Genomic DNA, 27899 nt, shown 5'->3' with positions numbered 1-27899 from the left:
TGCAATACCATCTGAAATCTGTGAACCCTGTCAAACAGTATCCTCAATAAGAACTGATCTGTTTATTAAGGTACAAACTGGTATAAATTAATGACTGACACAGATCTACCAGCAACTCAAGTTTTGTACCCCAATCAGAATGTGTGAGTAAGTGAGTTGGGTTTAACGCAGCTTTTAACAGTATTCCAGTTATATCGTGGCGTGTCAGCTTAATGTGGGAGGAAAGCCCGAAGTGATGCAGGTCTCAGACGTTTACCACTTCGGTGGAACCCACGAGCACGGGTTTGGTGCTGACAACCCTAGAAACATAATTGGGGCGAACCGGGATTGAAACCCACAATCATAGGTTTCTGGCATGCCCAAGGGACGCAACTCTGCACAGCAAATCGTGGCACCTTGGACGACTGGGACACCCGTGCCCCTACCACAATCAGAGGTGTCTAGATTATGAGGATGTGAATGTATGTACTAACACAATATACTGATGCACAACAGTCATTGTCTATAACAATCACCTTACTACAGAATAACCTAGGTGAAGCACAAGAGGGAGGGAGTTTGGTTTTATGCCGCTTTTAGCAATATTCCAGCAAAATCATGGCGGGGGACAAAAGAAATGGGCTTCACACATTGTACCCATGTCGGGAATCGAACCCGGGTCTTCGGCGTGACGAGCGAACGCTTTAACCACTAGGCTACCCGACCGCCCCTTGAAGCACAAGAAGAATAGCTGCAAGTGATATACAGGCTATATATGAACTTACAATGTCCACTGGTGCGGAAGCATTATTATTTTAATTAATATTGTCATAAAGTGGTTATTTTACTTTTTGTAAAAGATACTGCACATTTAACTCCACACGGCCAAACAATCCAAATACACACTGATCAGGAAATTCTGATTTATGTAAATGATATCATATTTCAAAATTTCATGTTTTGATCTGCAGCTGAAAGCACATGAAATGGTTCCATATTTGTGTTAAAATTTACAAATAAACTAAAAAAAATAAACCTTTTTGTTTAATTACTACCTTTAGCTTACATCAAGCACCACTGTCCCATATTCGTCTCATGCTATGAAGTGACAATAATAATAAGCTTGTACCCTGCGACAATGTGGCATACATCACATAGCTTCAAATTACAACTACCAAGGTCATCCTCAGAAACATACTTGTGAACGTACCTGCCTGGTATTAACGCTTTCATAGGTTGGTAGAAACATTTCCTGAGAACCAATTTTTTATTTTTTTTACCCTTACACCTTTTACCTTAGTATCACCATACTTTTCTAATTTACTAAAACATCACTCAACAAACTAATGGCAGGTCATCCTTCTGATCACTGGAGGTAAATGAGAATGTAAATTACACTAATTTATTAACAGCCATTGGTTGCAAATCAAATTTATCATGGGCTGATTAAAACTGATAGCACACAAATACATGATTCAGTCAATAAATATTGTCTCTCGTCAACCGGAAACCAATGTCACTACATTGTCAAACTGGAGTGAAGTTAAAAACACAGATGAAAGTGTGAGAGTAATCTCAGTGTCAGTGGGATCCATGAGTGAGCGTTGGTTCGATGGGCAGTTTACTGGATGAAGTTGGTGATGCTGGAACTCTATGGGAATCTTTGTCATCAAAGTCCTTCTGGGGAGTCCTCTGACGGAACACTGTAGCGAGCGCCGTTGATCTAAAAGAACACACTCAGTATGACAGACAGCACACAATTAGTCGTCACTTGTCTAAATATGTCTACCATGGCTACAGAAAATAACTTGATGCATAATGGAAGCTTGAAAAAAGGTTGACTGATACGATGTCCATCATATTGTCAACGTCCAACATGAGTGTCAGGATCAGACAACAGATGATAATGGCCAATCTGAATGATATAAAGTGATCCCTCGCTACAACGCTACCTTCGGAGTCCAAATAATTGATGAGCGTTTTAGTTTGGTCAGGGTGGAAACTGGACTTTTACAGTCAGTTATGTCCCTTGCCTCGGGAAGATGGGTACCAGAAGTATTCTGACATAATAAACAATTTTTTTATTACCAGAAATGATAATAATAGGATTAAATTGCGTACTTCAATTCGGATTTGTTGACTGGTATTTCCGATGTTAGGTGATCGCGTTGATCAGCTGATAATGTTTTCTGAGATGGGGGAAAACATTGCGTCATTTGAAAACTTAAGTTTATTAAAAATGTTAGTAAATTTTGTGAGCCATGCTTTACCGCACGCTGTTACTGAGTTAGCGCTATACTGAAGGGCGCTATAACGAGGGACCACTGTAATAGGACATATCTTACAGGACCTTTGTTCTCAGTAATCCGTTTTCAGATTTGTCCCAATAATTTAAAAAGAAAACAAATTAAAACAAAATGGATTGGAGTGTAAGAAAAACATATCCAAGCATTCATAAAGAGTCACCTAAAAAATAACAGAATATTGGATGAACATCGTCTACTACCGACTCTCTACCCTGTACATGACTAGTCCTGTATGTATTGATACATGTAATTCCTGAGGCCCAAGCCTAAGATGAAGATGTTAACCGCGATGTGACCCCCCATACACTACCTGAATATCATAGTCCATGACAAAGGGTGGGACGTCCAGCTGGTCAGGGTTCATCTTGGTGTAGAGGTACTGGACACCACCCAGGTTATGCACCTTCGGCTTGATGTCAGACGCCGTAAAAGTTGTGAAAAACCAGGTTGCAAGCTGAAAAACACATGTAAATTTATCAAAATCTCTGATAAACTCTTCTACAAAAAGTAGTGGAAGTAAATCATGGGCCAATAGTAATTTATGTACTGAGGATGTTGCATCCAACCTCTGATGTCTGGAGGGAACCAATATTACGAACACACAAATACACAGTATACTGACTCCGACCAGTCCTTGTTTTAGCCCTTTAGTGCCGAGCGCCAGACAGGGTAACAACAAGTACCATTTTTTAATGTCTTTTTGTATGACGCGGCCGGGGATCGAACCCTGGACCTTCCGCTCTCCGGGCGGACGCTCTACCACTAGACCATGGAGGCGGTCTTCCTGAAATAGAGTTCTCCCTTGGCAAGGGGAAATGTCATATATGATTGTCTGTCTCTATATGTAAAAGTTTAGTTTCCCCCCTTTCCGAATTGTGCTGGAATTATGGTGACGAATGAGCATACATAGTCCTATCAAAATTGTGTAACAAAATCAACATCGGCGTTGTAAACTGCCATGCTGATTCTGGTCGATTGCAGGATTTGCATGCAATGCATGTGTATGTGTATTTGGCATCAACAGATATTTTCAGAATCAAATGTTTTTAAACAAGGTGCTCACATGATTTGATGCACTTCACGAAGAAAGACCCATTTATTACAATTTAGATCTTGATTTTTCGATCAGATCGTCTTGACTTGGCACCACCATTTTGTTTAAAGCAATGCAAGAGGTATCAGAGGTGGAATCTGATTGGTCAGTATGAGGGATATAGAAGAGATATAACTTATACTAGACACTGGTGGCGTTACGATGGTGCCCAGAAATTCCAGCCTAGTTTGGCCAGGATGGAAAATGGACTTTTACTGCAGTTATGTCCCTTGACTCGGGAAGGTGGGTACCAGAAGTATTCTGGGAACTATATTCAGAGGACATCCCAGCACATTGGTTTCCACTGATGCTCACCTTAGACCACCAGGTGGGGTGTATCACATAGAAGGCCTTTAGGTTCTTCTTATATCTGTAACATAAAGTAAAACATCAGTCACAGGAACAACGTGAACATCAGTTATCCCCAGTATGACCATGTATTAGTATTGGTTGTCCTGGGACATAGGCCTCAAATCACTACCCTTTAATTCACTACCTTAGTGCTATGCCTTAGAGAAAAGGCCTATACACTTTTAAGGTGGTGAGCATGAACTTGTCTTTTCCCAATAAGTCAGGCACCTGATCAGCCTACTACTGCTACTTGGCGCAGATACCCTTTCCATGAACACCTGACCCAGATACCCACACCATGACCACCTGACCCGGATACCCACACCAGGACCACCTGACCCAGATACCCACACCATGAACACCTGACCCAGATACCCACACCAAGACCACTTGACCCAGATACCCACACCAAGACCACCTGACCCAGATACCCACACCATGACTACTTGACCCAGATACCCACACCATGACCACCTGACCCAGATACCCACACCATGACCACTTGACCCAGATACCCACACCATGACCACCTAACCCAGATACCCACACCATGACCACCTGACCCAGATACCCACACCAAGACCACCTGATCCAGATACCCACACCATGACCACCTGACCCAGATACCCACACCATGACCACTTGACCCAGATGCCCACACAACGACCACCTGACCCAGATACCCACACCATGACCACTTGACCCAGATACCCACACCAAGACCACTTGACTCAGATAACCACACCACGACCACCTGATACCCACACCAGGACCACCTGACCCAGATACCAAAAAAAACCCATCTGACCCAGATACCCACACCATGACCACTTGACCCAGATATCAAACACACGACCCTCAGATCCAGAAACCAACACCAGGACCACCTGATACCCACACCACAACCACCTGATACCCACACCAGGACCACTTGAACCAGATACCAACACCAAAACCACCTAACCCAGATACCAACACCAGGACCACCTAATACCCACACCAGGACCACCTGACCCAGATATACACACCAGGACCACCTAACCCAGATACCAACACCAGGACCACCTAACCCAGATACCCACACCAGGACCACCTGACCCAGATACCCACACCAGGACCACCTGACCCAGATACCCACACCAGGACCACCTGACCCAGATACCCACACCAAGACCACCTGACCCAGATACCCACACCATGACCACCTGACCCAGATACCCACACCATGACCACCTGACCCAGATACCCACACCAGGACCACCTAACCCAGATACCCACACCAGGACCACCTAACCCAGATACCCACACCATGACCACTTGACCCAGATACCCACACCAAGACCACCTAACCCAGATACCCACACCAGGACCACCTAACCCAGATACCCACACCATGACCACTTGACCCAGATACCCACACCAAGACCACCTGACCCAGATACCCACACCAGGACCACCTAACCCAGATACCCACACCATGACCACCTAACCCATATACCCACACCATGACCACCTGACCCAGATATCAAACCCACAACCATCGGATCCAGATACCCACACCAGGACCACCTAATACCCACACCAAGACCACCTGACCCAGATACCCACACCATGACCACCTAACCCAGATACCCACACCATGACCACCTGACCCAGATACCCACACCACGACCACCTGACCCAGATACCCACACCAGGACCACCCAATACCCACACCACGACCACCTGACCCAGATACCCACACCAGGACCACTTGAACCAGATACCAACACCAAAACCACCTAACCCAGATACCAACACCAGGACCACCTAATACCCACACCAGGACCACCTGACCCAGATACCCACACCAGGACCACCCAATACCCACACCACGACCACCTGACCTAGCTGCAATGGTTCATATGACAAGCAAGGGATACTGGGGACCTATTGTTCCTGAGGTACAAACCTGCGATCTAACAAACTGTAGGCAAACTTGAGGTAGTTCATGGCAGGGTGGTTATTGCTGGTTGTCTGTGTGTGAAAGTACACCACCACATAGTCCTTCTCCACCACCGGGTCCATCACTCGCACCATGTAGAGCAGGGCCTGAAACACACATGTAGGGCAACACACATGTAGAGCAGGGCCTGAAACACACATGTAGGGCAACACACATGTAGAGCAGGGCCTGAAACACACATGTAGAGCAGGGCCTGAAACACACATGTAGGTTAACACACATGTAGGGCAGGGCCTGAAACACACATGTAGGGCAGGGCCTGAAACACACATGTAGGACAGGGCCTGAAACACACATGTAGAGCAGGGCCTGAAACACACATGTAGGACAGGGCCTGAAACAGACATGTAGAGCAGGGCCTGAAACACACATGTAGGACAGGGCCAGAAACACACATGTAGAGCAGGGCCTGAAACACACATGTAGGACAGGGCCTGAAACACACATGTAGGTTAACACACATGTAGAGCAGGGCCTGAAACACACATGTAGAGCAGGACCTGAAACACACATGTAGAGCAGGGCCTGAAACACACATGTAGGACAGGGCCTGAAACACACATGTAGGTTAACACACAAGTAGAGCAGGGCCTGAAACACACATGTAGAGCAGGACCTGAAACACACATGTAGGGTAGGGCCTGAAACACACATGTAGGGCAGGGCCTGAAACACACATGTAGGACAGGGCCTGAAACATACATGTAGAGCAGGGCCTGAAACACACATGTAGAGCAGGGCCTGAAACACACATGTAGGACAGGGCCTGAAACACACATGTAGGTTAACACACAAGTAGAGCAGGGCCTGAAACACACATGTAGAGCAGGACCTGAAACACACATGTAGGGTAGGGCCTGAAACACACATGTAGGGCAGGGCCTGAAACACACATGTAGGACAGGGCCTGAAACATACATGTAGAGCAGGGCCTGAAACACACATGTAGAGCAGGGCCTGAAACACACATGCAGGGCAAAACACATGTAGAGGAGGGCCTGAAACACACATGTAGAGCAGGACCTGAAACACACATGTAGGGCAGGGCCTGAAACACACATGTAGGGCAGGGCCTGAAACATACATGTAGAGCAGGGCCTGAAACACACATGTAGAGCAGGGCCTGAAACACACATGCAGGGCAAAACACATGTAGAGCAGGGCCTGAAACACACATGTAGAGCAGGACCTGAAACACACATGTAGAGCAGGGCCTGAAACACACATGCAGGGCAAAACACATGTAGAGCAGGGCCTGAAACACACATGTAGGGCAACACACATGTAGAGCAGGGCCTGAAACACACATGTAGGGCAACACACATGTAGAGCAGGGCCTGAAACACACCTGTAGGGCAGGGCCTGAAACACACATGTAGAGCAACACACATGTAGAGCAGGGCCTGAAACACACATGTAGAGCAGGGCCTGAAACACACATGTAGGTTAACACACATGTAGGTTAACACACATGTAGGGCAGGGCCTGAAACACACATGTAGGACAGGGCCTGAAACACATATGTAGGGCAGGGCCTGAAAAACACATGCAGAGCAGGGCCTGAAACACACATGTAGGGCAGGGCCTGAAAAACACATGTAGAGCAACACACATGTAGGGCAACACACATGTAGAGCAACACACATGTAGATCAGGTCTACAGGCTACTGGCCAACCACATGGCTGCCGATGTTAAAAACAATGAGAACCATATTATATTTTTACTACAAGTTCATTTTGACACTTCCACCACTGTTGACTTCAATGAATAACTCACCCTCTCAGGATCCACATTGTTGGCAGGGAAGTTCTTGCCTACAAACACAACCACAGGTCGTCCAACGCGGTCGACTCCTGACCGATACAAACACCTCAGGGCTGCAATGTCTGTTAGATCATCTGTCTTGGAGCGCTTCAAGAACCTGTCATATCTTAGAACAGAAAGAAAGAATACCAGGTATTAACAGTCTGTCACACAGTCCCAGAACCATATTATTTTACTTTCCACCCAGCCCATTCTGTAATGCAAAGGCCCTAAATGAAGCAGGTCTAGAATTTCAACACCTCCCATCACTGTGTCTCCTTTTCAATTTAAATGGAGTTATTTGTTTCTACCAAAATCATATACTTTCAGAGACTACTGGTAAGTGTTTGTCCAGAATCTTAATGCAACAAGTGACAGACAGTTTGTTGAACATACAGCAAACTTCAGCTGGCAGGATTTGTTTGTTTGTTTGTTGTTTAACGCCACACTCAGCAATATGCCAGCTATATGACGACGGTCTGTAAATAATCGAGTCTGGACCAGACAATCCAGTGATTGATATCATGAGCATCGATATACGCAGTTGGGATACGATGACGTGCATCAACCAAGTCAGCGAGCCTGACCACCTGATCCCGTTAGTCGCCTCTTACGACAAGCATAATCGCCTTTTAAGGCAAGCATGGGTTGCTGAAGACCTATTCTACCCTGTATCTTCACGGGTCTTCGATGGCAGGAGGTCTATACAGTGTACATGAATCAGCTCAATAAAACTCAAATAAAATCTATAAATGCGTGTTGTGGAGTGTAGTTCTGGTCACTGATTATTGTTGTCTGATGTCATCACCAGCAATATTCCAGCTATATCACAGTGACCAGTAAACATGGTAAATAACCTTTGTGCCCAGCAAGCCAAGGCCAACCAGTGTCTGGTGGCATGGAAAATGATCCATGTCATCGGGACACAAACATACCAAGGTCATTGTAAACACCAGATCAAATTTGTGTAGGCCCGACAAGCATGGTGTACCGTAGACCTCCTCTGTCAACAGACTCCCTACAGATTGTCAGCATGTCCGGAATATGTCCCCTAAGAGAATTCTTTCTGAGGTTTAGCAAGCCTGGAATCTGTCCCCAAAAAGAATCCTTACAGTGAATCTGCAAGCCTGGAATCTGTCCTCTGAGAGAATTCCTTGAAAGGGTCAGCAAGCATGGAATCTGCCCCCATGACTCTCAGGAACATTTGATCAGCAAAATGTAACAATCACTGAAACTGCAGATAAATATTGTTGCTCGGGCAGATTGTCCTTACTCAGTTTGCAACTACATCCAGATCTAATGATCGGAATGTCTTTCCAATGAGTGAGTGTGTATGACTTTACGCCATCTCAGCAATAGTTCAGCAATGTCACGACAGGGGACACCAGAAATGGGCTTCACATGTTCCACACCAAGTGGGGAATGAAACCGAGGCCTCGGGCACGATGAGCGAATATCCCCTATTGAATTAGACCCCCTATTTCCAATGCAACAATGACATTCTCTAACAAGAATCCAGAGACAGTCATTATAGCTCAATGCCATGTTTGGTTTAAACATATGTTAATTTCAGAAGTCTGGTTGGTAAACAAGCAAAACTTGCTTATGTAAAAACCTCTCCAGGTAATAGCTTAACAATAGCTGGTTATATATATGAGAGTGCTAAACATAAACATACAAAATGCACAAATGAAATACATGAAGCCAATACATTGAAGCAGGTGGTGTCTGTGAAATAAAATAAATTACTATATGCTTAAAATTAAGCTACACAAATTTTTTGCTTTTGACATTGAAATCGTGAACTGATTGAAGAATAGCCATGTTTGTAGAACTGCTGACTGAACTACTGCCATGTAATATCGTTTTTAGATCATACCCATTGTGTAGAAAAACATAGTGTATCAGATATTATCTTATTTTTGACAGTTATAGAAAAAGTGAATTGCATCTTCAAAATGATATCCACAAGTGCAGACTAGTATGTCTGATACATGTCGTCTAAACTTATCAGCGTTTAAGTCACTGCAGCCGAGCCTGAGGCAACAGTGGACAATTTGGCATGATCCATGACCTCATTTTAAGTCTAAGTTATTAATAATTGTATCAACAATATCTTAACACTTAGACTACCCCCAGACCCCTATTTCCAAAGACAATGCCATTCTCTAACAAGCATCCCGAGACAGTCATTGCAGTACAATGGCAAGTAGATACCTAATGGATAATCTTACCTCCTTTTCATTTCTATTTTCCTCTGTTCATCACTACTCTTCCCATAGAGACTTGTTTTCTTCACTTTATCAGGATTTTCCTCCATTTGAGCAAAGGGATGGTGACCGACATCCAGGGCTGTTGATTGCTCAAATGCCTGATTTAGGTCAATGGTCTCCTCGAAGTCCTCTCTTCCTTCGGCCTCTGTAAACACAGCACAATATCAAATTAGAAAAATGTCTTCATTGGTTTTAAGGTGGGTGAGTGAGTGAGTGAGTATGCTTTTACACGCTTTTAGCAATATCACAGCGAGGTACACCAGAAATGGGCTTCACGCATTGTACCCATGTCGGGAATCGAACCCGGGTCTTCAGCGTGATGAGTGAACGCTTTAACCACTAGGCTACCTGACCGCCCTGGTTTTAAAGCATTTAATAGGTGTCAACATAAAATGAGAAAACATTCCCATCATTACCTCTTCATGAAGGCACTGAAATATAACATACCACAAAACAAAATTTGTACATTATCCTTGTAGCTTTATTACATCATACTCAGTTAGTGAGTGAGGGAATTTGCTTTAACACCCCTTTTAACAGTATTCCAGTTACATCACAGCGTGTCAGCTTAATGTTGGAGGAAAGCCCGAAGTGATGCAGGTCTCAGACGTTTACCACTTCGTGAAACCCACGAGCAGGGGTATGGTGCTGACAAACCTAGAAACATAATCGGGGCGAAACAGGATTTGAACCCACAATCATAGGTTTCTGGCGTGACAAAGGGACACAACTCTGCACAGCCATTCACTGCATCTTAGACGACTGGACCAACCGTGCCCCCCTCATACTCGGTTAAGGGAAACAAGCTAATTTCAATAGCACTCCAAACCAGAAAGTAACAAGCCTCTTCTACTTTTTGCAAAATATAACTTGAACAAGTTGTTTTGGTCATACTTGTTCTCAATGCACCGCTCTCAGAAATGTTCCAGCTATGTAACAATAGTCTGTTAATAATTGAGGCTGGACTAGACAATCCAGTGATTATGACATTATTCCAAGGAACCTGTTTTATCCCATAGGTCTACTTTTGGCATATCTATTTTTTTAAGAAATGCGTGACTGCAAGGTTTCTAAGGGATAAAAATCAATGTCTGGATCTCAGAAACAACAGAATATACCAAGTCATCTACAACAATATAATATGGTTTTGCATTCATAATTTCCTGATTATATTCAATTTTGAGACACAGAAATCAGATGTACTAGTCAGAAAGCTTTGCACAGTCTTACTGAAAATTTAAAAGGCATGACTCTGATTGGCTGATTTGAAAGTTTCTCCAGGTGCAACCTCTAATGGAGGTGTACGCAGATCTTCATTCAGAGAGGTATCATATCGAGTTAAAGATAACATTTTAATATGATTGTACATTTAAATAAGACGTACATGTGTGCAAAAGGGTATCTAAAAAGATGACACAGAAAATGGTAAGACTTGGTAGAAAGTGTGAAAGAGTGTAAAGTGCTGATGCTAAAGGGTCTTTTTATTCCGAAATTCATTCAGAGTTTTGCAATTAGGAAAAGCTGCTTCCTTCTTGTGCTTGGACAGTCACCCTTTCCCCAATATAACTGGTAATCAAATTACTTATTGTGCATGGACAGCCTGCTATTCCCCTATATAAGTGGTAATCAAATTCCTTCTTGTGCTTGGACAGTCACCCTTTCCCCAATATAACCAGTAATCAAATTCCTTCTTGTGCTTGGACAGTCACCCTTTCCCCAATATAACCAGTAATCAAATTCCTTCTTGTGCTTGGACAGTCACCCTTTCCCCAATATAACCAGTAATCGTTTCCTTCTTGTGCTTGGACAGTCTCCCTTTCCCCAATATAACCAGTAATCAAATTCCTTCTTGTGCTTGGACAGTCTCCCTTTCCCCAATATAACCAGTAATCAAATTCCTTCTTGTGCTTGGACAGTCTCCCTTTCCCCAATATAACCAGTAATCAAATTCCTTCTTGTGCATGGACAGTCTCCTTTTCCCACTTACTCTAATTGTCATGTTTTTGTAAATCCTAACTTTTATAATGCACACCCAACACCACAATATTTCTGAATAACTTAAAAAATTAATAAATGAACTGTTACCCTACGTATGTCAGGTTATCAATATTTTTCTACTCACTGAGAGCTGCAAATGCAGGTTTGTCCAAAATGCGAATCTGCCTGTCTTTGATAACAGGTTCACCATTTTCGTTCCCAATGTCTCGTGGCAGCAGCTCTTCTGCGTAATTCTCTTCACGAATATTGCGGGGGAAATACAAGGGTAATAATCCCTTGTACACATCCTGCAACATAACAGCGACACAACGTGTCAACACAATACAGCTTATGTGGACATCAGAGTGATGTGAGTCAACCTGGAGAACGTCACATTTCATTGCCATCATTTTATAAGGACATTGATTTGGTTTGTTGGTTGGTTTGTTGTTTAACGCCGCACTCAGCAATATTCCAGCTATATGATGACGTTCTGTAAATAATCGAATCTGGACCAGACAAACCAGTGATTGACACCATGAGCATCGATCCACGTAATTGGGATCGATGTCATGCTTCAACCAAGTCAGCGCGCCTGACAACCCGATCCCGTTAAGTCGCCTTTTACGACAAGCATAGTCGCCTTTTACGACAAGTATAGTAAGGGCAATGAGAGAGTGAGTATGGTTTAATGCGCTTGTAAGCAATATTCCAGCAATATCACAGCACCGGACACCAGAAATGGGCTTCACACATGTGGGAAATTGAACCCTGGTCTTTGGCGTAACGATCGAACGCTTTACCCACCAGGCTTACCCATGGGACAATGATATTGCGAGGTCTGTTTAGGGCAATAATCAATGTCTGATCATGCTGATGTCAAAGGAACAAGATCAGATTTACATTGGTTCCATGTGCTTTTCACAGCCAATACTAAAAAAGGGGAAAAGAGGTTGACAAATTGGCAATCTCAATACACTGATTCAAATTATTCAAACACCACCTTATTTTCCTGTAATCTCATACATCAGATGTATATCAATTTAACTGCATGATTACCTAAATTACAGACACATTGCCTCAATTTAAAATAGGCACACACTATTATTTCTATACATTAGTGATGTTTATTGTCCTGATTTTCGTATTGCAATAATCATTCATGTATTGCCATATGTACCACAATATATTTCATACATTCTTTCATCTGTAATTTGTTACGAGCCTGAAAAACAACAACATATTTTACAACTTCGTAATCGTCCACCATTTTGTTGGATGCGCCATGATCACAACTCGTGCGTAAGTGACACATTATATGAAGGAAGCTGGTCACGAATAGTTTCACTTTTTCGTTAACAGGAAACAGACCCTAATTTCATAATCTTTATTTGACTTGTCACTTAGGTAAACTTTTCCAACAAGACAAAGACATTCTGATTTAAAAAACCCACAACGCACCCGAATTTTCCAAATGTATTGTGATACGTTTTCAATAGTATTTCATATCCTGGTATCCTGGTAATACGGACATCACTGATTTGGACTTACACCCCCAGATCCCATCTTCCTGTGGATCTGCTACTGGTTTAATGATCATTTTTGATGATTTTTGTAAATATTTGAACTCACCACTGTCTCATCTGAACACACGAACACAACGGTGTCTATGTCTTCGCCAAACTTCTCCAGGAAGCGTCGGGTAGTTCCTGAGGACACAAAAAAAGACACAAACGGATGAGTTTTACCAATTGAAGGCACCATCAGTAACTGTCATGATAGTTCCTACCAGGGACCTGGAAACCAATCCGTGAGCCATACTTGTCTGATTGTGAACTTCCAATGGAACTGAGACAATCACAGATTCTATATTTTGACAAGACTCAACACTGCATGTGTCAAAGCCATGAACATCTGGTTATTCTGAGGTTCCTGGGAAAGAGTGAGTGAGTGAGTGAGTGAGTGAGTGAGTGAGTATCGTTTTACGCCTTGGGCTTCACACATTGTACCCATGTCGGGAATTGAACCCGGGTCTTCAGCGTGACGAGCAAACACTTTAACCACTAGGCTACCCGACCGCCACCATGGGAAAGAAATACAGCTTCCTTTTGTTTTTGTCTTTTCTTTTTCTCTCAGTATATATTTAATTAATGAACTAGGTCAAATCAAAAATACAAAAAGGCCAGGCTTTGTATATTTTTCTTATTAAAGTGTATCATAATATTTAATGATGCACAAGGCCGTGTTGCTATACTTATGACGATAAATTGTATGATTCTAAAATGTTGAATACAGAAGCAATTTGAAACACCAATGTATGAATTGGAGGTCATAAATGGAACAAAACAAGATGCTAGTACAACTTGATCATTACACCACTGCCACAGACTAAACTGCATATCATGTGACAAAACGTATTTTGAAATCCGAGCAGACTGGTCAAATGCAAGCCTTTCCGTGTGCTTTACATATTGTTTTGCATAATTATACAAATATCTTACTGCAACAATGAGGTGCATGACAATATATGTTTACACATCGAAGTGACCCTGTATTGCTAGGTCTCCGTAAGGCTTCCATGACAGCATGTGGAGTCAGCTGCCTTACAACCAGCTGCCCCAGATGTTGCTGATGGAAGTGTCCTCAATTATGCAAATGCACATAAGGGAGGTAACTGAGAATTAACCTCTATCTACGGTAACATGCACTATGGAGCGAGTGAGTGAGTGAGGTTTAACGCGGCTTTAAGCGGGGGACACCAGAAATTGGTTTACACATTGTACCCTTGTCGGGAATCAAACCCGGGCCTATGGCTTGACAAGCAAACGCTTGAAACTACTAGGCTACCCGACTGTCCCATTCACTTTGGAATTACGGAAACATTTTGAAGGTATTTGTTAAGTTAACATTTAAACACATGAAAGAAATTGCTATTTGACATCACCTGATATACCAAGCATTACAAAATGGCATTGTGATGGGTATCATGGAAATAAAGAAGCTCAATATACCAATATACAGGTATTACCACGCACTGTGATGATTCAAATTATTTTCATTAACAAGCATTAGGTTGATGACAACTTACTGATTCCGATATGAGCACCACTCTCGGATGGGTAACCCCTCTGGCTGGTGTGAATACAACAGAGGCCTAGAGTGTGTACGTTGTATTCCCTAGATAAACACAGAACGACCTGATAAACAAAGACAACAGAGGCCTAGAGAGTGTATGTTGTATTCCCTAAATAAACACAGAACGACTTGACAAACAAATACAACAGAGGCCTAGAGTGTGTATGTTGTATTCCCTAAATAAACACAGAACGACTTGACAAACAAATACAACAGAGGCCTAGAGTATGTATGTTGTATTCCCTAGATAAACACAGAATGACTTGATAAACTAATACAACAGAGGCCTGGAGTGTGTATGTTGTATTCCCTAGATAAACACAGAACACCTTGATAAACAAATACAACAGAGGCCTAGAGAGCGTATGTTGTATTCCCTAGATAAACACAGAACAACTTGATAAACAAATACAACAGAGGCCTAGAGAGCGTATGTTGTATTCCCTAGATAAACACAGAACAACTTGATAAACAAATACTGGCATGTGTTTTTGAATGTGTATCTCTCAGATAAAAAACAGGACAAAGAAGGTTTTGATAAGCAAAAATGGATTTCTGTGGCCAATTATTTTAAACATTTCCTTTAAGAGCTACATTTATAACAACTTCAAAGCAAAGATAATAATAACACTCTGTCGAAGTTCTAAAGTAGACAATCACCTGCACAGCTGTAGCGTGTTCCTGTAGCTGCTGTAGAGGGCACTCTCCGCCGCCGTCACGTACTTGATGTTGAACCTAGGGCCGACAGTATGGATGACGTGCCGTGCAGGAAGGTTGTGGCCTTTTGTAATCTTCGCCTCTCCTGTCTTGCAAACTGTGGAAGGTGACAGGACAGTAGTTATATCACAGGTGAGTGAGTGAGTATGATCTGATGCTGCTTTCAGCAATATTCCAGCAATATTGAGACAGGAAAGAAGAGAAATGGACTTCTCACAATGTACCCATGACGAGCAACACTTCGCCACCCTACCACACTGATAATGTCATGAACAATGATGACAGATATCAATATATAAAAGGTACAATATCTGATTTGCATTTGCTTTTTTCTACAGTCTGTGTGATGTTTTTTTTTAGAGAATTCTGAGTAGTATATTTGTCTACACTCATTGTCTAAATTGTATTAATATTACTGAGTGTGGAGGGTACCACACACTGCCCCTGCACCCTACCCCTCCACTCTCCCCCTGCACACTACCTTCCACGCTCCCCCTGCACCCTACCTTCCACGCTCCCCCTCCACACTCCCCCTGCACCCTACCTTCCACGCTCCCCCTCCACACTCCCCCAGCACCCTACCTTCCACGCCCCCCCTCCACTCTCCCCCTGCACCCTACCTTCCACACTCCCCCTGCACCCTACCTTCCACGCTCTCCCTGCACCCTACCTTCCACGCCCCCCCTGCACCCTACCTTCCACGCTCCCCCTGCACCCTACCTTCCACGCTCCCCCTGCACCCTACCTTCCACGCTCCCCCTGCACCCTACCTTCCACGCCCCCCCTGCACACTCCCCCAGCACCCTACCATCCACCTGCACCCTACCCTCCACGCTCCCCCTACACCCTACCCTCCCCCTGCACCCTACCTTCCACGCTCCCCCTGCACCCTACCTTCCACGCTCCCCCTGCACCCTACATTCCACGCCCCCCCTGCACCCTACCCCAGCACCCTACCCTCCACACTCCCCCAGCACCCTACCCTCCACCTGCACCCTACCCTCCATGCTCCCCCTACACCCTACCTTCCACGCTCCCCCTGCACCCTACCTTCCACGCTCCCCCTGCACCCTACCTTCCACGCTCCCCCTGCACCCTACCCTCTACGCCCCCCCTGCACCCTACCCTCCACGCCCCCCCCTGCACCCTACCTTCCACGCTCCCCCTGCACCCTACCTTCCACGCCCCCCCTGCACCCTACCCCAGCACCCTACCCTCCACACTCCCCCAGCACCCTACCCTCCACCTGCACCCTACCCTCCACCTGCACCCTACCCTCCACGCTCCCCCTACACTCCACGCTCCCCCTGCACCCTACCTTCCACGCTCCCCCTGCACCCTACCTTCCACACTCCCCCTGCACCCTACCCTCCACCTGCACCCTACCCTCCACACTCCCCCTACACTCCACGCTCCCCCTACACCCTACCCTCCACTCTCCCCCAGCACCCTACCCTCCACGCTCCTCCTGCACCCTACCCTCCACCTGCACCCTACCCTCCACACTCCCCCAGCACCCTACCCTCCACGCTCCTCCTGCACCCTATCCTCCACCTGCACCCTACCCTCCACGCCCCCCCTGCACCCTACCTTCCACGCTCCCCCTGCACCCTACCCTCCACCTGCACCCTACCCTCCACGCTCCCCCTACACCCTACCCTCCACACTCCCCCAGCACCCTACCCTCCACGCTCCTCCTGCACCCTACTTTCCACGCTCCCCCTGCACCCTACTTTCCACGCTCCCCCTCTACACACCCCCCTGCCCCTATCCCCGCGATGCTCCCGCCATGCTCCCCCTGCACCCTACCCCTGCTCCACCACCCCGACTGCCTCTGTGGTCTAGTGGTAGAGCGTCTGCCTGGAGAGCGGAAGGTCAGGTGTTTGATCCCCGACCGCGTCATACCAAAAGACGTTAAAAGATGGTACTTGTTGTTACCCTGTCTGGCGCTCGACATTAAGGGGCCTAAACAAGGACTGGTTGGCTCGGAGTCAGTATACTGTGTCTGAGTAGGGTATTCATGTTAAACTATACTATAAATCGGCATCAGTCCAGACTAGTACAAGCAGCCACACAAACACACACACACACGTACATGCACGAGGCTATATAAGTGCAATAATCTTGGACGCGACGTTAAACCCCATTTCACCTCACCACCTCACCTCCACACTCCCCCTGCACCCCTGAAACCATGGACGGAAGATGGAAACAAATGCTCCCATGTGTGATGATTTGGCTAAGATACAAGAATACTTGTAGCCATGGCAACAGCTTCAAACAACTGACATGAAACTGCTCATCATGATGACAACAACCACATGACAGTTAATAATTTTACAATGCGCATAATGACACATATTTCCACCACAAAGCTTTGACTTACCTCTTATATTATTTTGTACTTCCTTATACAGTTCAGGTCCGGCCTTCTTGAATATTGCATCACTTTCAGTACTTTTATCGTTCAGGTGCTCATTTGTTGTGTGGACAATAGCATGAACATTCAGCCTTGTTAAATCTCCATTCCTGAAAAAATCCAAGTCAAAAGGTCAGGTAGAAATTTTGTTGGTTTGTCGTTTAACACCACACCAGCTATATGACAGTGGGAGTGAGTGAGTGAGTGAGTGAGTGAGTATGGTTTCATGCTGCTTTTAGCAATATTCCAGCAATATCCTGACTGTCGAACACTAGAAATGGGTTTCACACATTGTACCCATGTGGGAATTGAATGTGGACCTTTGGTGTGATGAGCGATGAGCCAGTGCAGGTAAGAAAAAGCAGTATGCAAGAGGACACATATCTAGAAGAATAAATGTAGTAGTACCAGAGTTTTGAGAATACATACAGTTTATTTAATTATACAATACATGCTACACATGCATCACAGATTTCCCACATGTATGGATGCCATGTTAGAACAGGTCCCCAGCAACCTCTGTGGGTCGTACGAGGCGACTACATGCATCGAATGGACAGGCTTGGTGACTCGTTTGATTGCAGGACTCGATTTCAGGAACTTGATTCAACTTGAACCATGTGCATGTTGACATGAAAACTAGTTGCACCAGACTCAACCATGTTGCACCAGACTAAACCATGTCGCAGCAGACTAAACCATGTTACACCAGACTAAACCATGTTACACCAGACTAAACCATGTTGCACCAGACTAAAGCATGTTGTACCAGACAAACCATGTTGCACCAGACTAAACCATGTTACACCAGACTAAACCATGTTTTACCAGACTAACCATGTTTTACCAGACAAAACCATGTTGCACCAGACAAAACCATGTTACACCAGACTAAACCATGTTGCACCAGACTAAACCATGTTGCACCAGACAAAACCATGTTACACCAGACTAACCATGTTGCACCAGACTAAACCATGTTGCACCAGACAAAACCATGTTGCACCAGACTAAACCATGTTGCACCAGACTAACCATGTTGCACCAGACTAAACCATGTTGCACCAGACAAAACCATGTTGCACCAGACTAAACCATGTTGCACCAGACAAAACCATGTTGCACCAGACTAACCATTTTGCACCAGACTAAACCATGTTACACCAGACTAACCATGTTGCACCAGACTAAACCATGTTGCACCAGACTAAACCATGTTACACCAGACTAAACCATGTTGCACCAGACTAACCATGTTGCACCAGACTAAACCATGTTGCACCAGACAAAACCATGTTACACCAGACTAAACCATGTTGCACCAGACAAAACCATGTTGCACCAGACTAACCATGTTGCACCAGACTAAACCATGTTGCACCAGACTAACCATGTTGCACCAGACTCAACCATGTTGCACCAGACAAAACCATGTTGCACCAGACTAACCATGTTGCACCAGACTAAACCATGTTGCACCAGACTAACCATGTTGCACCAGACTCAACCATGTTGCACCAGACTAAACCATGTTGCAGCAGAGAAAACCATGTTGCACCAGACTAAACCATGTTGCACCAGACTAACCATGTTGCACCAGACTAAACCATGTTGCACCAGACTAACCATGTTGCACCAGACTAAACCATGTTGCACCAGACTAACCATGTTGCACCGGACTCAACCATGTTGCAGCAGACAAAACCATGTTACACCAGACTAAACCATGTTGCAGCAGAAAAAACCATGTTGCACCAGACTAAACCATGTTGCACCAGACTAACCATGTTGCACCAGACTAAACCATGTTGCACCAGACTAACCATGTTGCACCAGACTAAACCATGTTGCACCAGACTAACCATGTTGCACCAGACTAACCATGTTGCACCAGACAAAACCATGTTACACCAGACTCAACCATATTGCACCAGACTAAACCATGTTGCACCAGACTAACCATGTTTTACCAGACTAACCATGTTGCACCAGACTAAACCATGTTGCACCAGACTAACCATGTTGCACCAGACTAAACCATGTTGCACCAGACTAACCATGTTGCACCAGACTAAACCATGTTGCACCAGACTAACCATGTTGCACCAGACTAACCATGTTGCACCAGACAAAACCATGTTACACCAGACTCAACCATATTGCACCAGACTAAACCATGTTGCACCAGACTAACCATGTTTTACCAGACTAACCATGTTGCACCAGACTAACCATGTTGCACCAGACTAAACCATGTTTTACCAGACTAACCATGTTGCACCAGACTAAACCATGTTGCACCAGACTAACCATGTTGCACCAGACAAAACCATGTTACACCAGACTCAACCATGTTACACCAGACTCAACCAAGTTGCAGCAGACTCAACCATGTTGCACCAGACTCAACCATGTTGCAGCAGACTAAACCATGTTGCACCAGACTCAACCAAGTTGCAGCAGACTAAACCATGTTGCACCAGACTCAACCATGTTGCAGCAGACTAAACCATGTTGCACCAGACTCAACCAAGTTGCAGCAGACAAAACCATGTTGCACCAGACTCAACCAAGTTGCAGCAGACTAAACCATGTTGCACCAGACTCAACCATGTTGCAGCAGACTAAACCATGTTGCACCAGACTCAACCAAGTTTTAGCAGACAAAACCATGTTACACCAGACTAAACCATGTTGCAGCAGACAAAACCATGTTGCAGCAGACAAAACCATGTTGCACCAGACTAACCATGTTGCACCAGACTAAACCATGTTGCACCAGACTAACCATGTTGCACCAGACTCAACCATGTTGCACCAGACTAACCATGTTGCACCAGAATAACCATGTTACACCAGACTAAACCATGCACCAGACAAAACCATGTTGCACCAGACAAAACCATGTTACACCAGACTCAACCAAGTTGCACCAGACTAACCATGTTGCACCAGACAAAACCATGTTACACCAGACTCAACCATGTTACACCAGACTAACCATGTTACACCAGACTAACCATGTTGCACCAGACAAAACCATGTTACACCAGACTCAACCATGTTACACCAGACTCCACCAAGTTGCACCAGACTAACCATGTTGCACCAGACAAAACCATGTTGCACCAGACAAAACCATGTTACACCAGACTCAACCAAGTTGCACCAGACAAAACCATGTTACACCAGACTCAACCAAGTTGCACCAGACTAACCATGTTGCACCAGACAAAACCATGTTACACCAGACTAAACCATGCACCAGACAAAACCATGTTGCACCAGACAAAACCATGTTACACCAGACTAAACCATGCACCAGACAAAACCATGTTGCACCAGACAAAACCATGTTGCACCAGACAAAACCATGTTGCAGCTGACCTAGGTCCCATAAATTTATCAAGTTGAAACATAAATGCATAAACTAGTCATGAATAATATAGTTTGCTAAATAAAGCTTAGATTTACCGAGTGTGGACAAGTAAGGGTTAATCAAACAACCGAGTCAAACACTTGAGGCATGTACTGATGTAGACATAAATAGTAGGTTGCAATTTTCAACAAGAGGTTGCACTGGTGCATGTTTTATATAGCTAAATCAAGCCCTGGGTTGGGAGTCTTTGTGCCAAGTTGAATTGGATTGCTGTCCAGATTTCTAGGAGTTACAAGATTCCATCATATAGCTGGAATATTGCTGAGTGCAGCATTAAACAACATAAAAAAACCCTCATACAATAACTCTACAAAAATGACACGTGTAATTGCATGCAAGATGTAACTTAATGATAATATGCATTCCGCCCCGTGAACAAGGTTTTACCAGGGATTTCTTTAGCCCCATAACCTCTATTGAGGTCATCCTATTGTTTTCCAGTTGGGTTAAATCTCATAATCAGGGATGTTATAATATCATAACATATGAATGTTTCTTGCCGGAAATTTATTTTGCATTAGAACACAATTTAATGACATGTAAAATGAAATAAGAAATGTTTCTTTATATTCCCATGGAACCTTCATCTTTTTCGAGGGCATGAACATGATGAATGGCAGTAACATATTTTACGCTAGTTTCCTAAAGTTCATGGAAAGTATGTTCGAAATGTTGATAATGTTTAGTTTCACTTTTCATTTTTTAAGAAGATAAAACACAAAGTCTCAGGTCTTTATGAGATTTAAAACCCTCATCCTCAGGATAAAACCTTGAGGCTGACGTCCTTTGGTCTTATCCCTTAGATTCGGTTTTTAAATCTCATAAAAACCCTCTGACAAGTTTTATCCTACACATATTTACAGGCGGTTATTCATCACCAGGTCTACTTCATTAAATCGGAACAAAGAGAAACGTTGTATGTGTCATCTCACCATAGAATAATCTTGGCATTCAAGTCATTTCGCCATGGAAATGGTGAGCTTCGTTCATTTTCTCCGTTACTTCTTTCACCATATTCTGGCAGCTGAGTCAAATTCCAGCGTGTCAGTTGTTCAACAGTAACAATGTCATCTCTTGCGCCCAAAGGATCCATATCTTTTTCGAAGGTGTGTGCCAAGGATGAAAGCTGGCTGGACAGTTATATCATCTCACAGTTGCTTTGCTTCGACAAATACTACAGTGGTACATATTCCGTTAACCAGTAACCATGGTAACCTGAAGCGAGAAATGGTTAATAGCAAGCATCTGTTGTGACATGTGACATTTAATGAAAATGTGCGGAATGTTAAACAGGTTTTGACTTGAAGTTTTGTTTGTTGTTTAATGCCGCACTCAGCAATATTCCAGCTATAGGACGGCAGTCTGTAAATAATCGAGTCTGGACCAGACAATCCAGTGATTGACAACACGAGCATTGATCTACACAATTAGGATCGATGACATGCATCAACCAAGTCAGCGAGTCTGACCACCAAATCCTGTTAGTCGCCTCTCACGACAAGCATATTCGCCTTTTGTGGCAAGCATGGGTTGCTGAAGACCTATTCTACCCCCGATCTTCATGGGTTGTCTTAACAAGTGGTATGTGAACAGGGTAAAGCACCTTTTACTTGAAGATCTTAGTTAAACAAGCATACTGATTTTATGAGGATTTCTCATTTGAATTATCAAAATCTCAGTGATAACTGTCATAAGATATATTACAAGTCAACAAACAAAATGAAAACATGGCATGAATAACCCTTGGCCTGTGGCCAGTTGAGTTCTTCTGTCACACCATCCTTTTTCATGTGTTTCATTTTGGACGACTCAATACATTTTGATAAACATACGTCATTTAATGTTTAACTTTCATTGAAAAAATATCCTAAATGTGAACAACTATTTCCATTTGCGTATATAACCTTTATGTCCCTCAAAACCCTTTGGAGAGCAAGTGATATCCGATCACTTTGTTGCGTAAACCAGATCGTCATGCTCCTCACTATCGCAGTTGTACTGGTATATGTATATTATTATGCAAAACAAAAACAGTATGTAAAGCACACCGAAAGGCTTGCATAAGGCCCATCTATTCTTAATTCAGAATAAGTGGTTTACAAAGAAGAGGAAAGTCTGGTCACATGATGAGGTGAGGTGAAATGGGGTTTAACGTTGCCTCCAAGATTACTGAACTTATAGTTTTAATTAACAGTACCTGAAATATTTCCAAAATAGTATATCTCTCATAGTTACCAAACAGAGTGGGTTTGAGTGAATCCAAAAATGTAAAAGATTGTTTTGAAAAAGTAAACCGTGTGTGCACATGTGTGCGTGTGGCTGCTTATACTAGTCCGCACTTATGCCGATTTATAGTGCTAGCCAACTTAGATACCATGCCGCAGGTTAACATGACATATACCCCATTCAGTCGACACAGTATACTGTCCTTGGTTTAGCCCCTTAAAGGGGCACTGATCTAAAGCAATTCCCCGGAACTGGTTGTTGCCTTTGTTATTGTTTTTTCCCGTGAGAACCTGGATGATATCGCAGAAATCAAGACTAGTTCGCAACCTGTACTGCGGAATTCGTAAGCACATTTGTCGCTTTTATTGATAGTATAAGGGCGTATGGTCACTTTGGAAATATATTAAACGCTTAAATATTCAGTTATTTTACAAACTGACTGAAAAATATGTCCATCTGTATTATTATAACAACGAATTCCAAACATTTTTATGTTTAATATCATCACCAAGAGATTGAAAATGTTACGACGAAACGTACATTTCTCTATGGTTTGGCTTGTAATTCTACATAATAATCTATTGTGATGTTTTTACGCCCTTTTGATGGTCTTAATCATTTACAGTCAATCTGTTAAATAAATGGACAGATTTTTCAGTCAAAATGACAGAAATATTTTCACATTCTATAAATTGCCTGAGAGAATCACATTTTACAAATTGACTGTAATATATACACGCTTACAAAGGAAAACAAGGTCTATGGCATATCGAAGAATTTCCCAACCAAGACAAAAATGAATCTGTTCAATGCTACATTAAATGAATAAAAACAAAATGCATATATCATAATTACAACCTAACAAATTTATGTGTATCATTTTAGGCAGCTTCCTTGTTCAAGGAATGTATCCATGAATATCCACTCAAAGTAACAATATCCCACCCGTCTGCAGCTGTACAAAGAAACTTATTCAATGCTACGTGTCTCTGTAACAATCAAATATTTTATAATATATATATAACTTTTTGGGATATTATAACCCGTGTTCGTTTCTCAACTGATCCCTCAGATTGTTTCAGGTGTTTCGCATCAAATAATCCATTGAGTTAGATAACAATGAACAATCTATCAATGTATTATCGGTTAACCCTTTGAACAAAGTATGTTGTTTTCACATCGGCACTTCATGCAAGGATATGAGTGTATTCCCTTTGTTTTAGTAAACCTAGACATGTAAACTCTCACTTTTGACATAGCCATCAATCAATGTATTTTCTGTTAATCCTTTGATGACTATGAACGATCCGTTGATTTACAAAGAAGTAAATCAACGGATCATTCATCTCTTGCTGGGCTCTCCATGTGTATATTACATAACACAAATTTCACCTCAATTCGAACCTGGATTTAGAGTGAATAATTACCCCAGACACAATAAATGACAAATGGGAACCTTTGTCAGGTAATCTGAGTGGTGCTACCACTAATTATACCTGTAATAAATTCATAAACTGAGCATCAAGTGAATGATGACAAACACACAAGTGAAGGGTTATACCAGAAAACGTGGATGACAAGGAAGTAGTAATCGTATTATCGACACAATCCGAAATCCTAAAATGGTTCACTGCATGGATACTTTTTATTATTATTAAAATATAACAATCAGTGGTATTTCCAAATGACGATATCCGATGAACTCCGCCGTTCTTTTTGTCTGTTTGTTTAGGCTGAAGAAATTAATTAACATGCACCCTTTGTCAAAATCTTTATTCCAATCAGTGTTCAAAAATGTGTAAGACAAATATTGCCTCCAAGTTTATTTAGATGTCCTTGCAGATGGTAGCCCAGTCTCTTGTTATGCTCAGTTGTGTTGCATATCATCCGGGTACTCACAGGGAAAAAACAATAACAAAGGCACCAACCAGTCCCGGGGAATTGCTTTAGATCAGTGCCCCTTTAATGCCGTGCACCAGACAGGGCAACAAGAAGTACCAACTCTTAACATCTTTTGGTATGACGCGGCTGGGGATTGAACACCAGAAAAAGCTTCAGAACAGCCGACGTCCTGTCCCTTTAACATGATGTGGCAAAAATGTAAGAATATTAGTTTTCTAATATAGTGATATATATGGTCTCTGTTAAAATGACCTCATATGTAAATATCACTATGTCTAGCTGCTCAGAAGAAATGACATCAGAAAATATCAGCTTGCCTGTCACCTTTAGATTTTGTTCATAGGTATCGCTTAATCTTGCATGGATCTAATTATTTAGCGTCACACGCATCTCAATACTGAGCAGCTACAATAGAATCAATTGTTACCGAAGAAAAGCAATGACGCTATATGAGTTGTGAAAACGATATTGGTCATTCCTGAGCGACATTTCTCTCAGTTGACGACTGTGAGCCACATCCAAAGCTTTTGTCAAGTAGGAAGTGATAATGACAACCGTGGTTGGAAGCCCTACTTCTTAACCCGTCACTGCATTTTCCCCACGGAATCGCCTAAAACAGCATTGGAAACCAAATAAAGAATACTTCACAACAAACATACTTAAGACCGGAGTGATGCCAAACCTTTCAATGCAATATGTGCGCTGACAGCTAATATATATGAGTTAGAAAACAGTCTTCGATTCAGTCGCACAGCTCGCGTGAGTCCGCCATTTTGTTCAGTCATGTGACTTTATAAACAATAATGAACTCGCCTGAAAAGGGGTGTTGCAATTCTAAATAATATAAATGATAACATTTATGGCAAACGAATCTAAATGCTAAAACTAAACGTACGTCCACGTCTTGCATAGTGTTCTTCTCCTCCTTATCCATAAACTAGTAATCCCTGTGAGAAATGGATTTGTCAAGGGAAGTAACTCGTATTTCGTAGCTCGAGCCACTCCAGTGGCACCATAAAGGGGCACTGATCTGAAGCAATTCCCGGGGACCGGTTGTTGCCGTTGTTATGTTTTTTCCCCGTGAGTACCCGGATGAGATAGCAAAAATTTAGACTAGTTCGAGACCTGTGCTGCGCAATTCGTAAGCGCATTTGTCACTTTTATTGATAGTATAAGGGCGTATGGTCACTTTGACCAACAAAATAAAGAAAAATGGAAATAATAAGGACATGTAGGTATCTTTGTAGGTAGCATCGGTAATGGTAACGAAGTTTTGATAAGTCACATGCTTGGTAATTGTGCGAGTTTCGTTTACACCACTTTGACTTGCAACACAAAGTAAATATTTCACCTGAGCATTGCTTAGTTTATCGTGTTTATATTTTTACAGTCAAAATGTGCAAAATTTTCACTTAGGAAATATTTTAAACGCTTAAATATCCAATTATTTTACAAAAAGACTGAAACATATGTCCATCTGTATGATTATTATAACGAACGAATTCCAAACATTTTTATGTTTAATATCATCACCAAGTGACTGAAAATGTTTGGGTTAAAAGCACATGTGTATATTGTTTGGTTTCTAATCCTAGCATAATTAATCTATTGTGATGTTCTTGGCCGTCTTAATGATTTTTAGTCAATCTGTTCAATATATGGACTCGTCACAAAGAAATGAAGCAGAAGAGAAAGCCAGGTACATGCCATTGGTGTGGAGATCGACGAGGCCCTCATCCATGGAAGGTGTGCCCAGCAAAAGGAAAAGACTGTGTGAGATGTGGGTTAAATGACCATTTTGCCAGGGTATGTTTGCAAAATCCTGTCAACCCCACTTCTTATCCAAGACAGGGGCAACAACAAAGTAGAGGGAACCAGGGTCGTGGTAGGAGAAATACAGGGTACGTAAGGGACACAAACCAGCGTGAAAACTAGGACAAGGAAGGTCAAGGTACAAGCAAATGTCACCAGTCAACTCATCAATTAGATGCACAATGCCACTACACTGATGACTATGAACAGGGGGATGAGTACCAGATATACTCACTAGAAACTCACCACAAACAAAATGGGCAAGAAATGTTTTGTCTACCTCTCAACATCAACATCAGGAAACAAGTTTACACCAGTAAAGTACCAGATAGATTCTGCAGCCACGTGTAATACCATTTTCCAATCAGTCTGTTAGAGATATGTTTCCAGAGGCAACTATTCAAAGATCCCCGTTCATATTGCATCCTTATGGTGATGCAAAGCCCCTTCGCCCGTTGGGA

General features: G+C 43.1%; 1 protein-coding gene across 2 annotated transcripts; it reads right to left on the bottom strand.

The window, feature by feature from the left end:
• Positions 1-425: 425 nt before the first annotated feature.
• LOC139474156 (protein GDAP2 homolog) lies at positions 426-26391 on the bottom strand. Of its 2 annotated transcripts, none has more exons than XM_071257043.1 (13): positions 26286-26391; positions 22431-22713; positions 18027-18169; positions 15584-15737; positions 14877-14965; positions 13421-13497; positions 11934-12096; positions 9773-9956; positions 7512-7665; positions 5681-5820; positions 3694-3748; positions 2596-2739; positions 426-1702 (listed from the first exon to the last, which is right to left on the bottom strand). In XM_071257043.1, the coding sequence occupies exons 2-13, from the start codon at positions 22589-22591 to the stop codon at positions 1649-1651; spliced, it is 1518 nt and encodes a 505-aa protein (XP_071113144.1). In that variant the 5' UTR covers positions 22592-22713; positions 26286-26391; the 3' UTR covers positions 426-1648. The 2 variants fall into 2 exon arrangements, with proteins under 2 accessions (XP_071113144.1, XP_071113143.1); XM_071257042.1 differs by having other exon boundaries at positions 26309-26391.
• Between the last annotated feature and the right edge of the window lie 1508 nt (positions 26392-27899).

This window comes from Haliotis cracherodii, unplaced genomic scaffold (assembly GCF_022045235.1).
Source record: "Haliotis cracherodii isolate W230 unplaced genomic scaffold, xgHalCrac1.p SCAF_3, whole genome shotgun sequence".
NCBI lineage: Eukaryota > Metazoa > Mollusca > Gastropoda > Lepetellida > Haliotidae > Haliotis > Haliotis cracherodii.
The sequence above is the reverse complement of the archived record's forward strand: the minus strand, read 5'-3'. Positions and strand labels throughout refer to the sequence as shown.

Coding starts and splice junctions, on each gene's coding strand:
- LOC139474156 (XM_071257043.1), bottom strand. CDS start 22,591: ATGGATCCTTTGGGCGCAAGAGATGACATTGTTACTGTTGAACAACTG. Junction 15,738..18,026: donor AGTACAAAATAATATAAGAG/GTAAGTCAAAGC, acceptor CACCTTCCACAG/TTTGCAAGACAGGAGAGGCG. Junction 5,821..7,511: donor ACAATGTGGATCCTGAGAGG/GTGAGTTATTCA, acceptor TGTGTGTTTCAG/GCCCTGCTCTACATGGTGCG.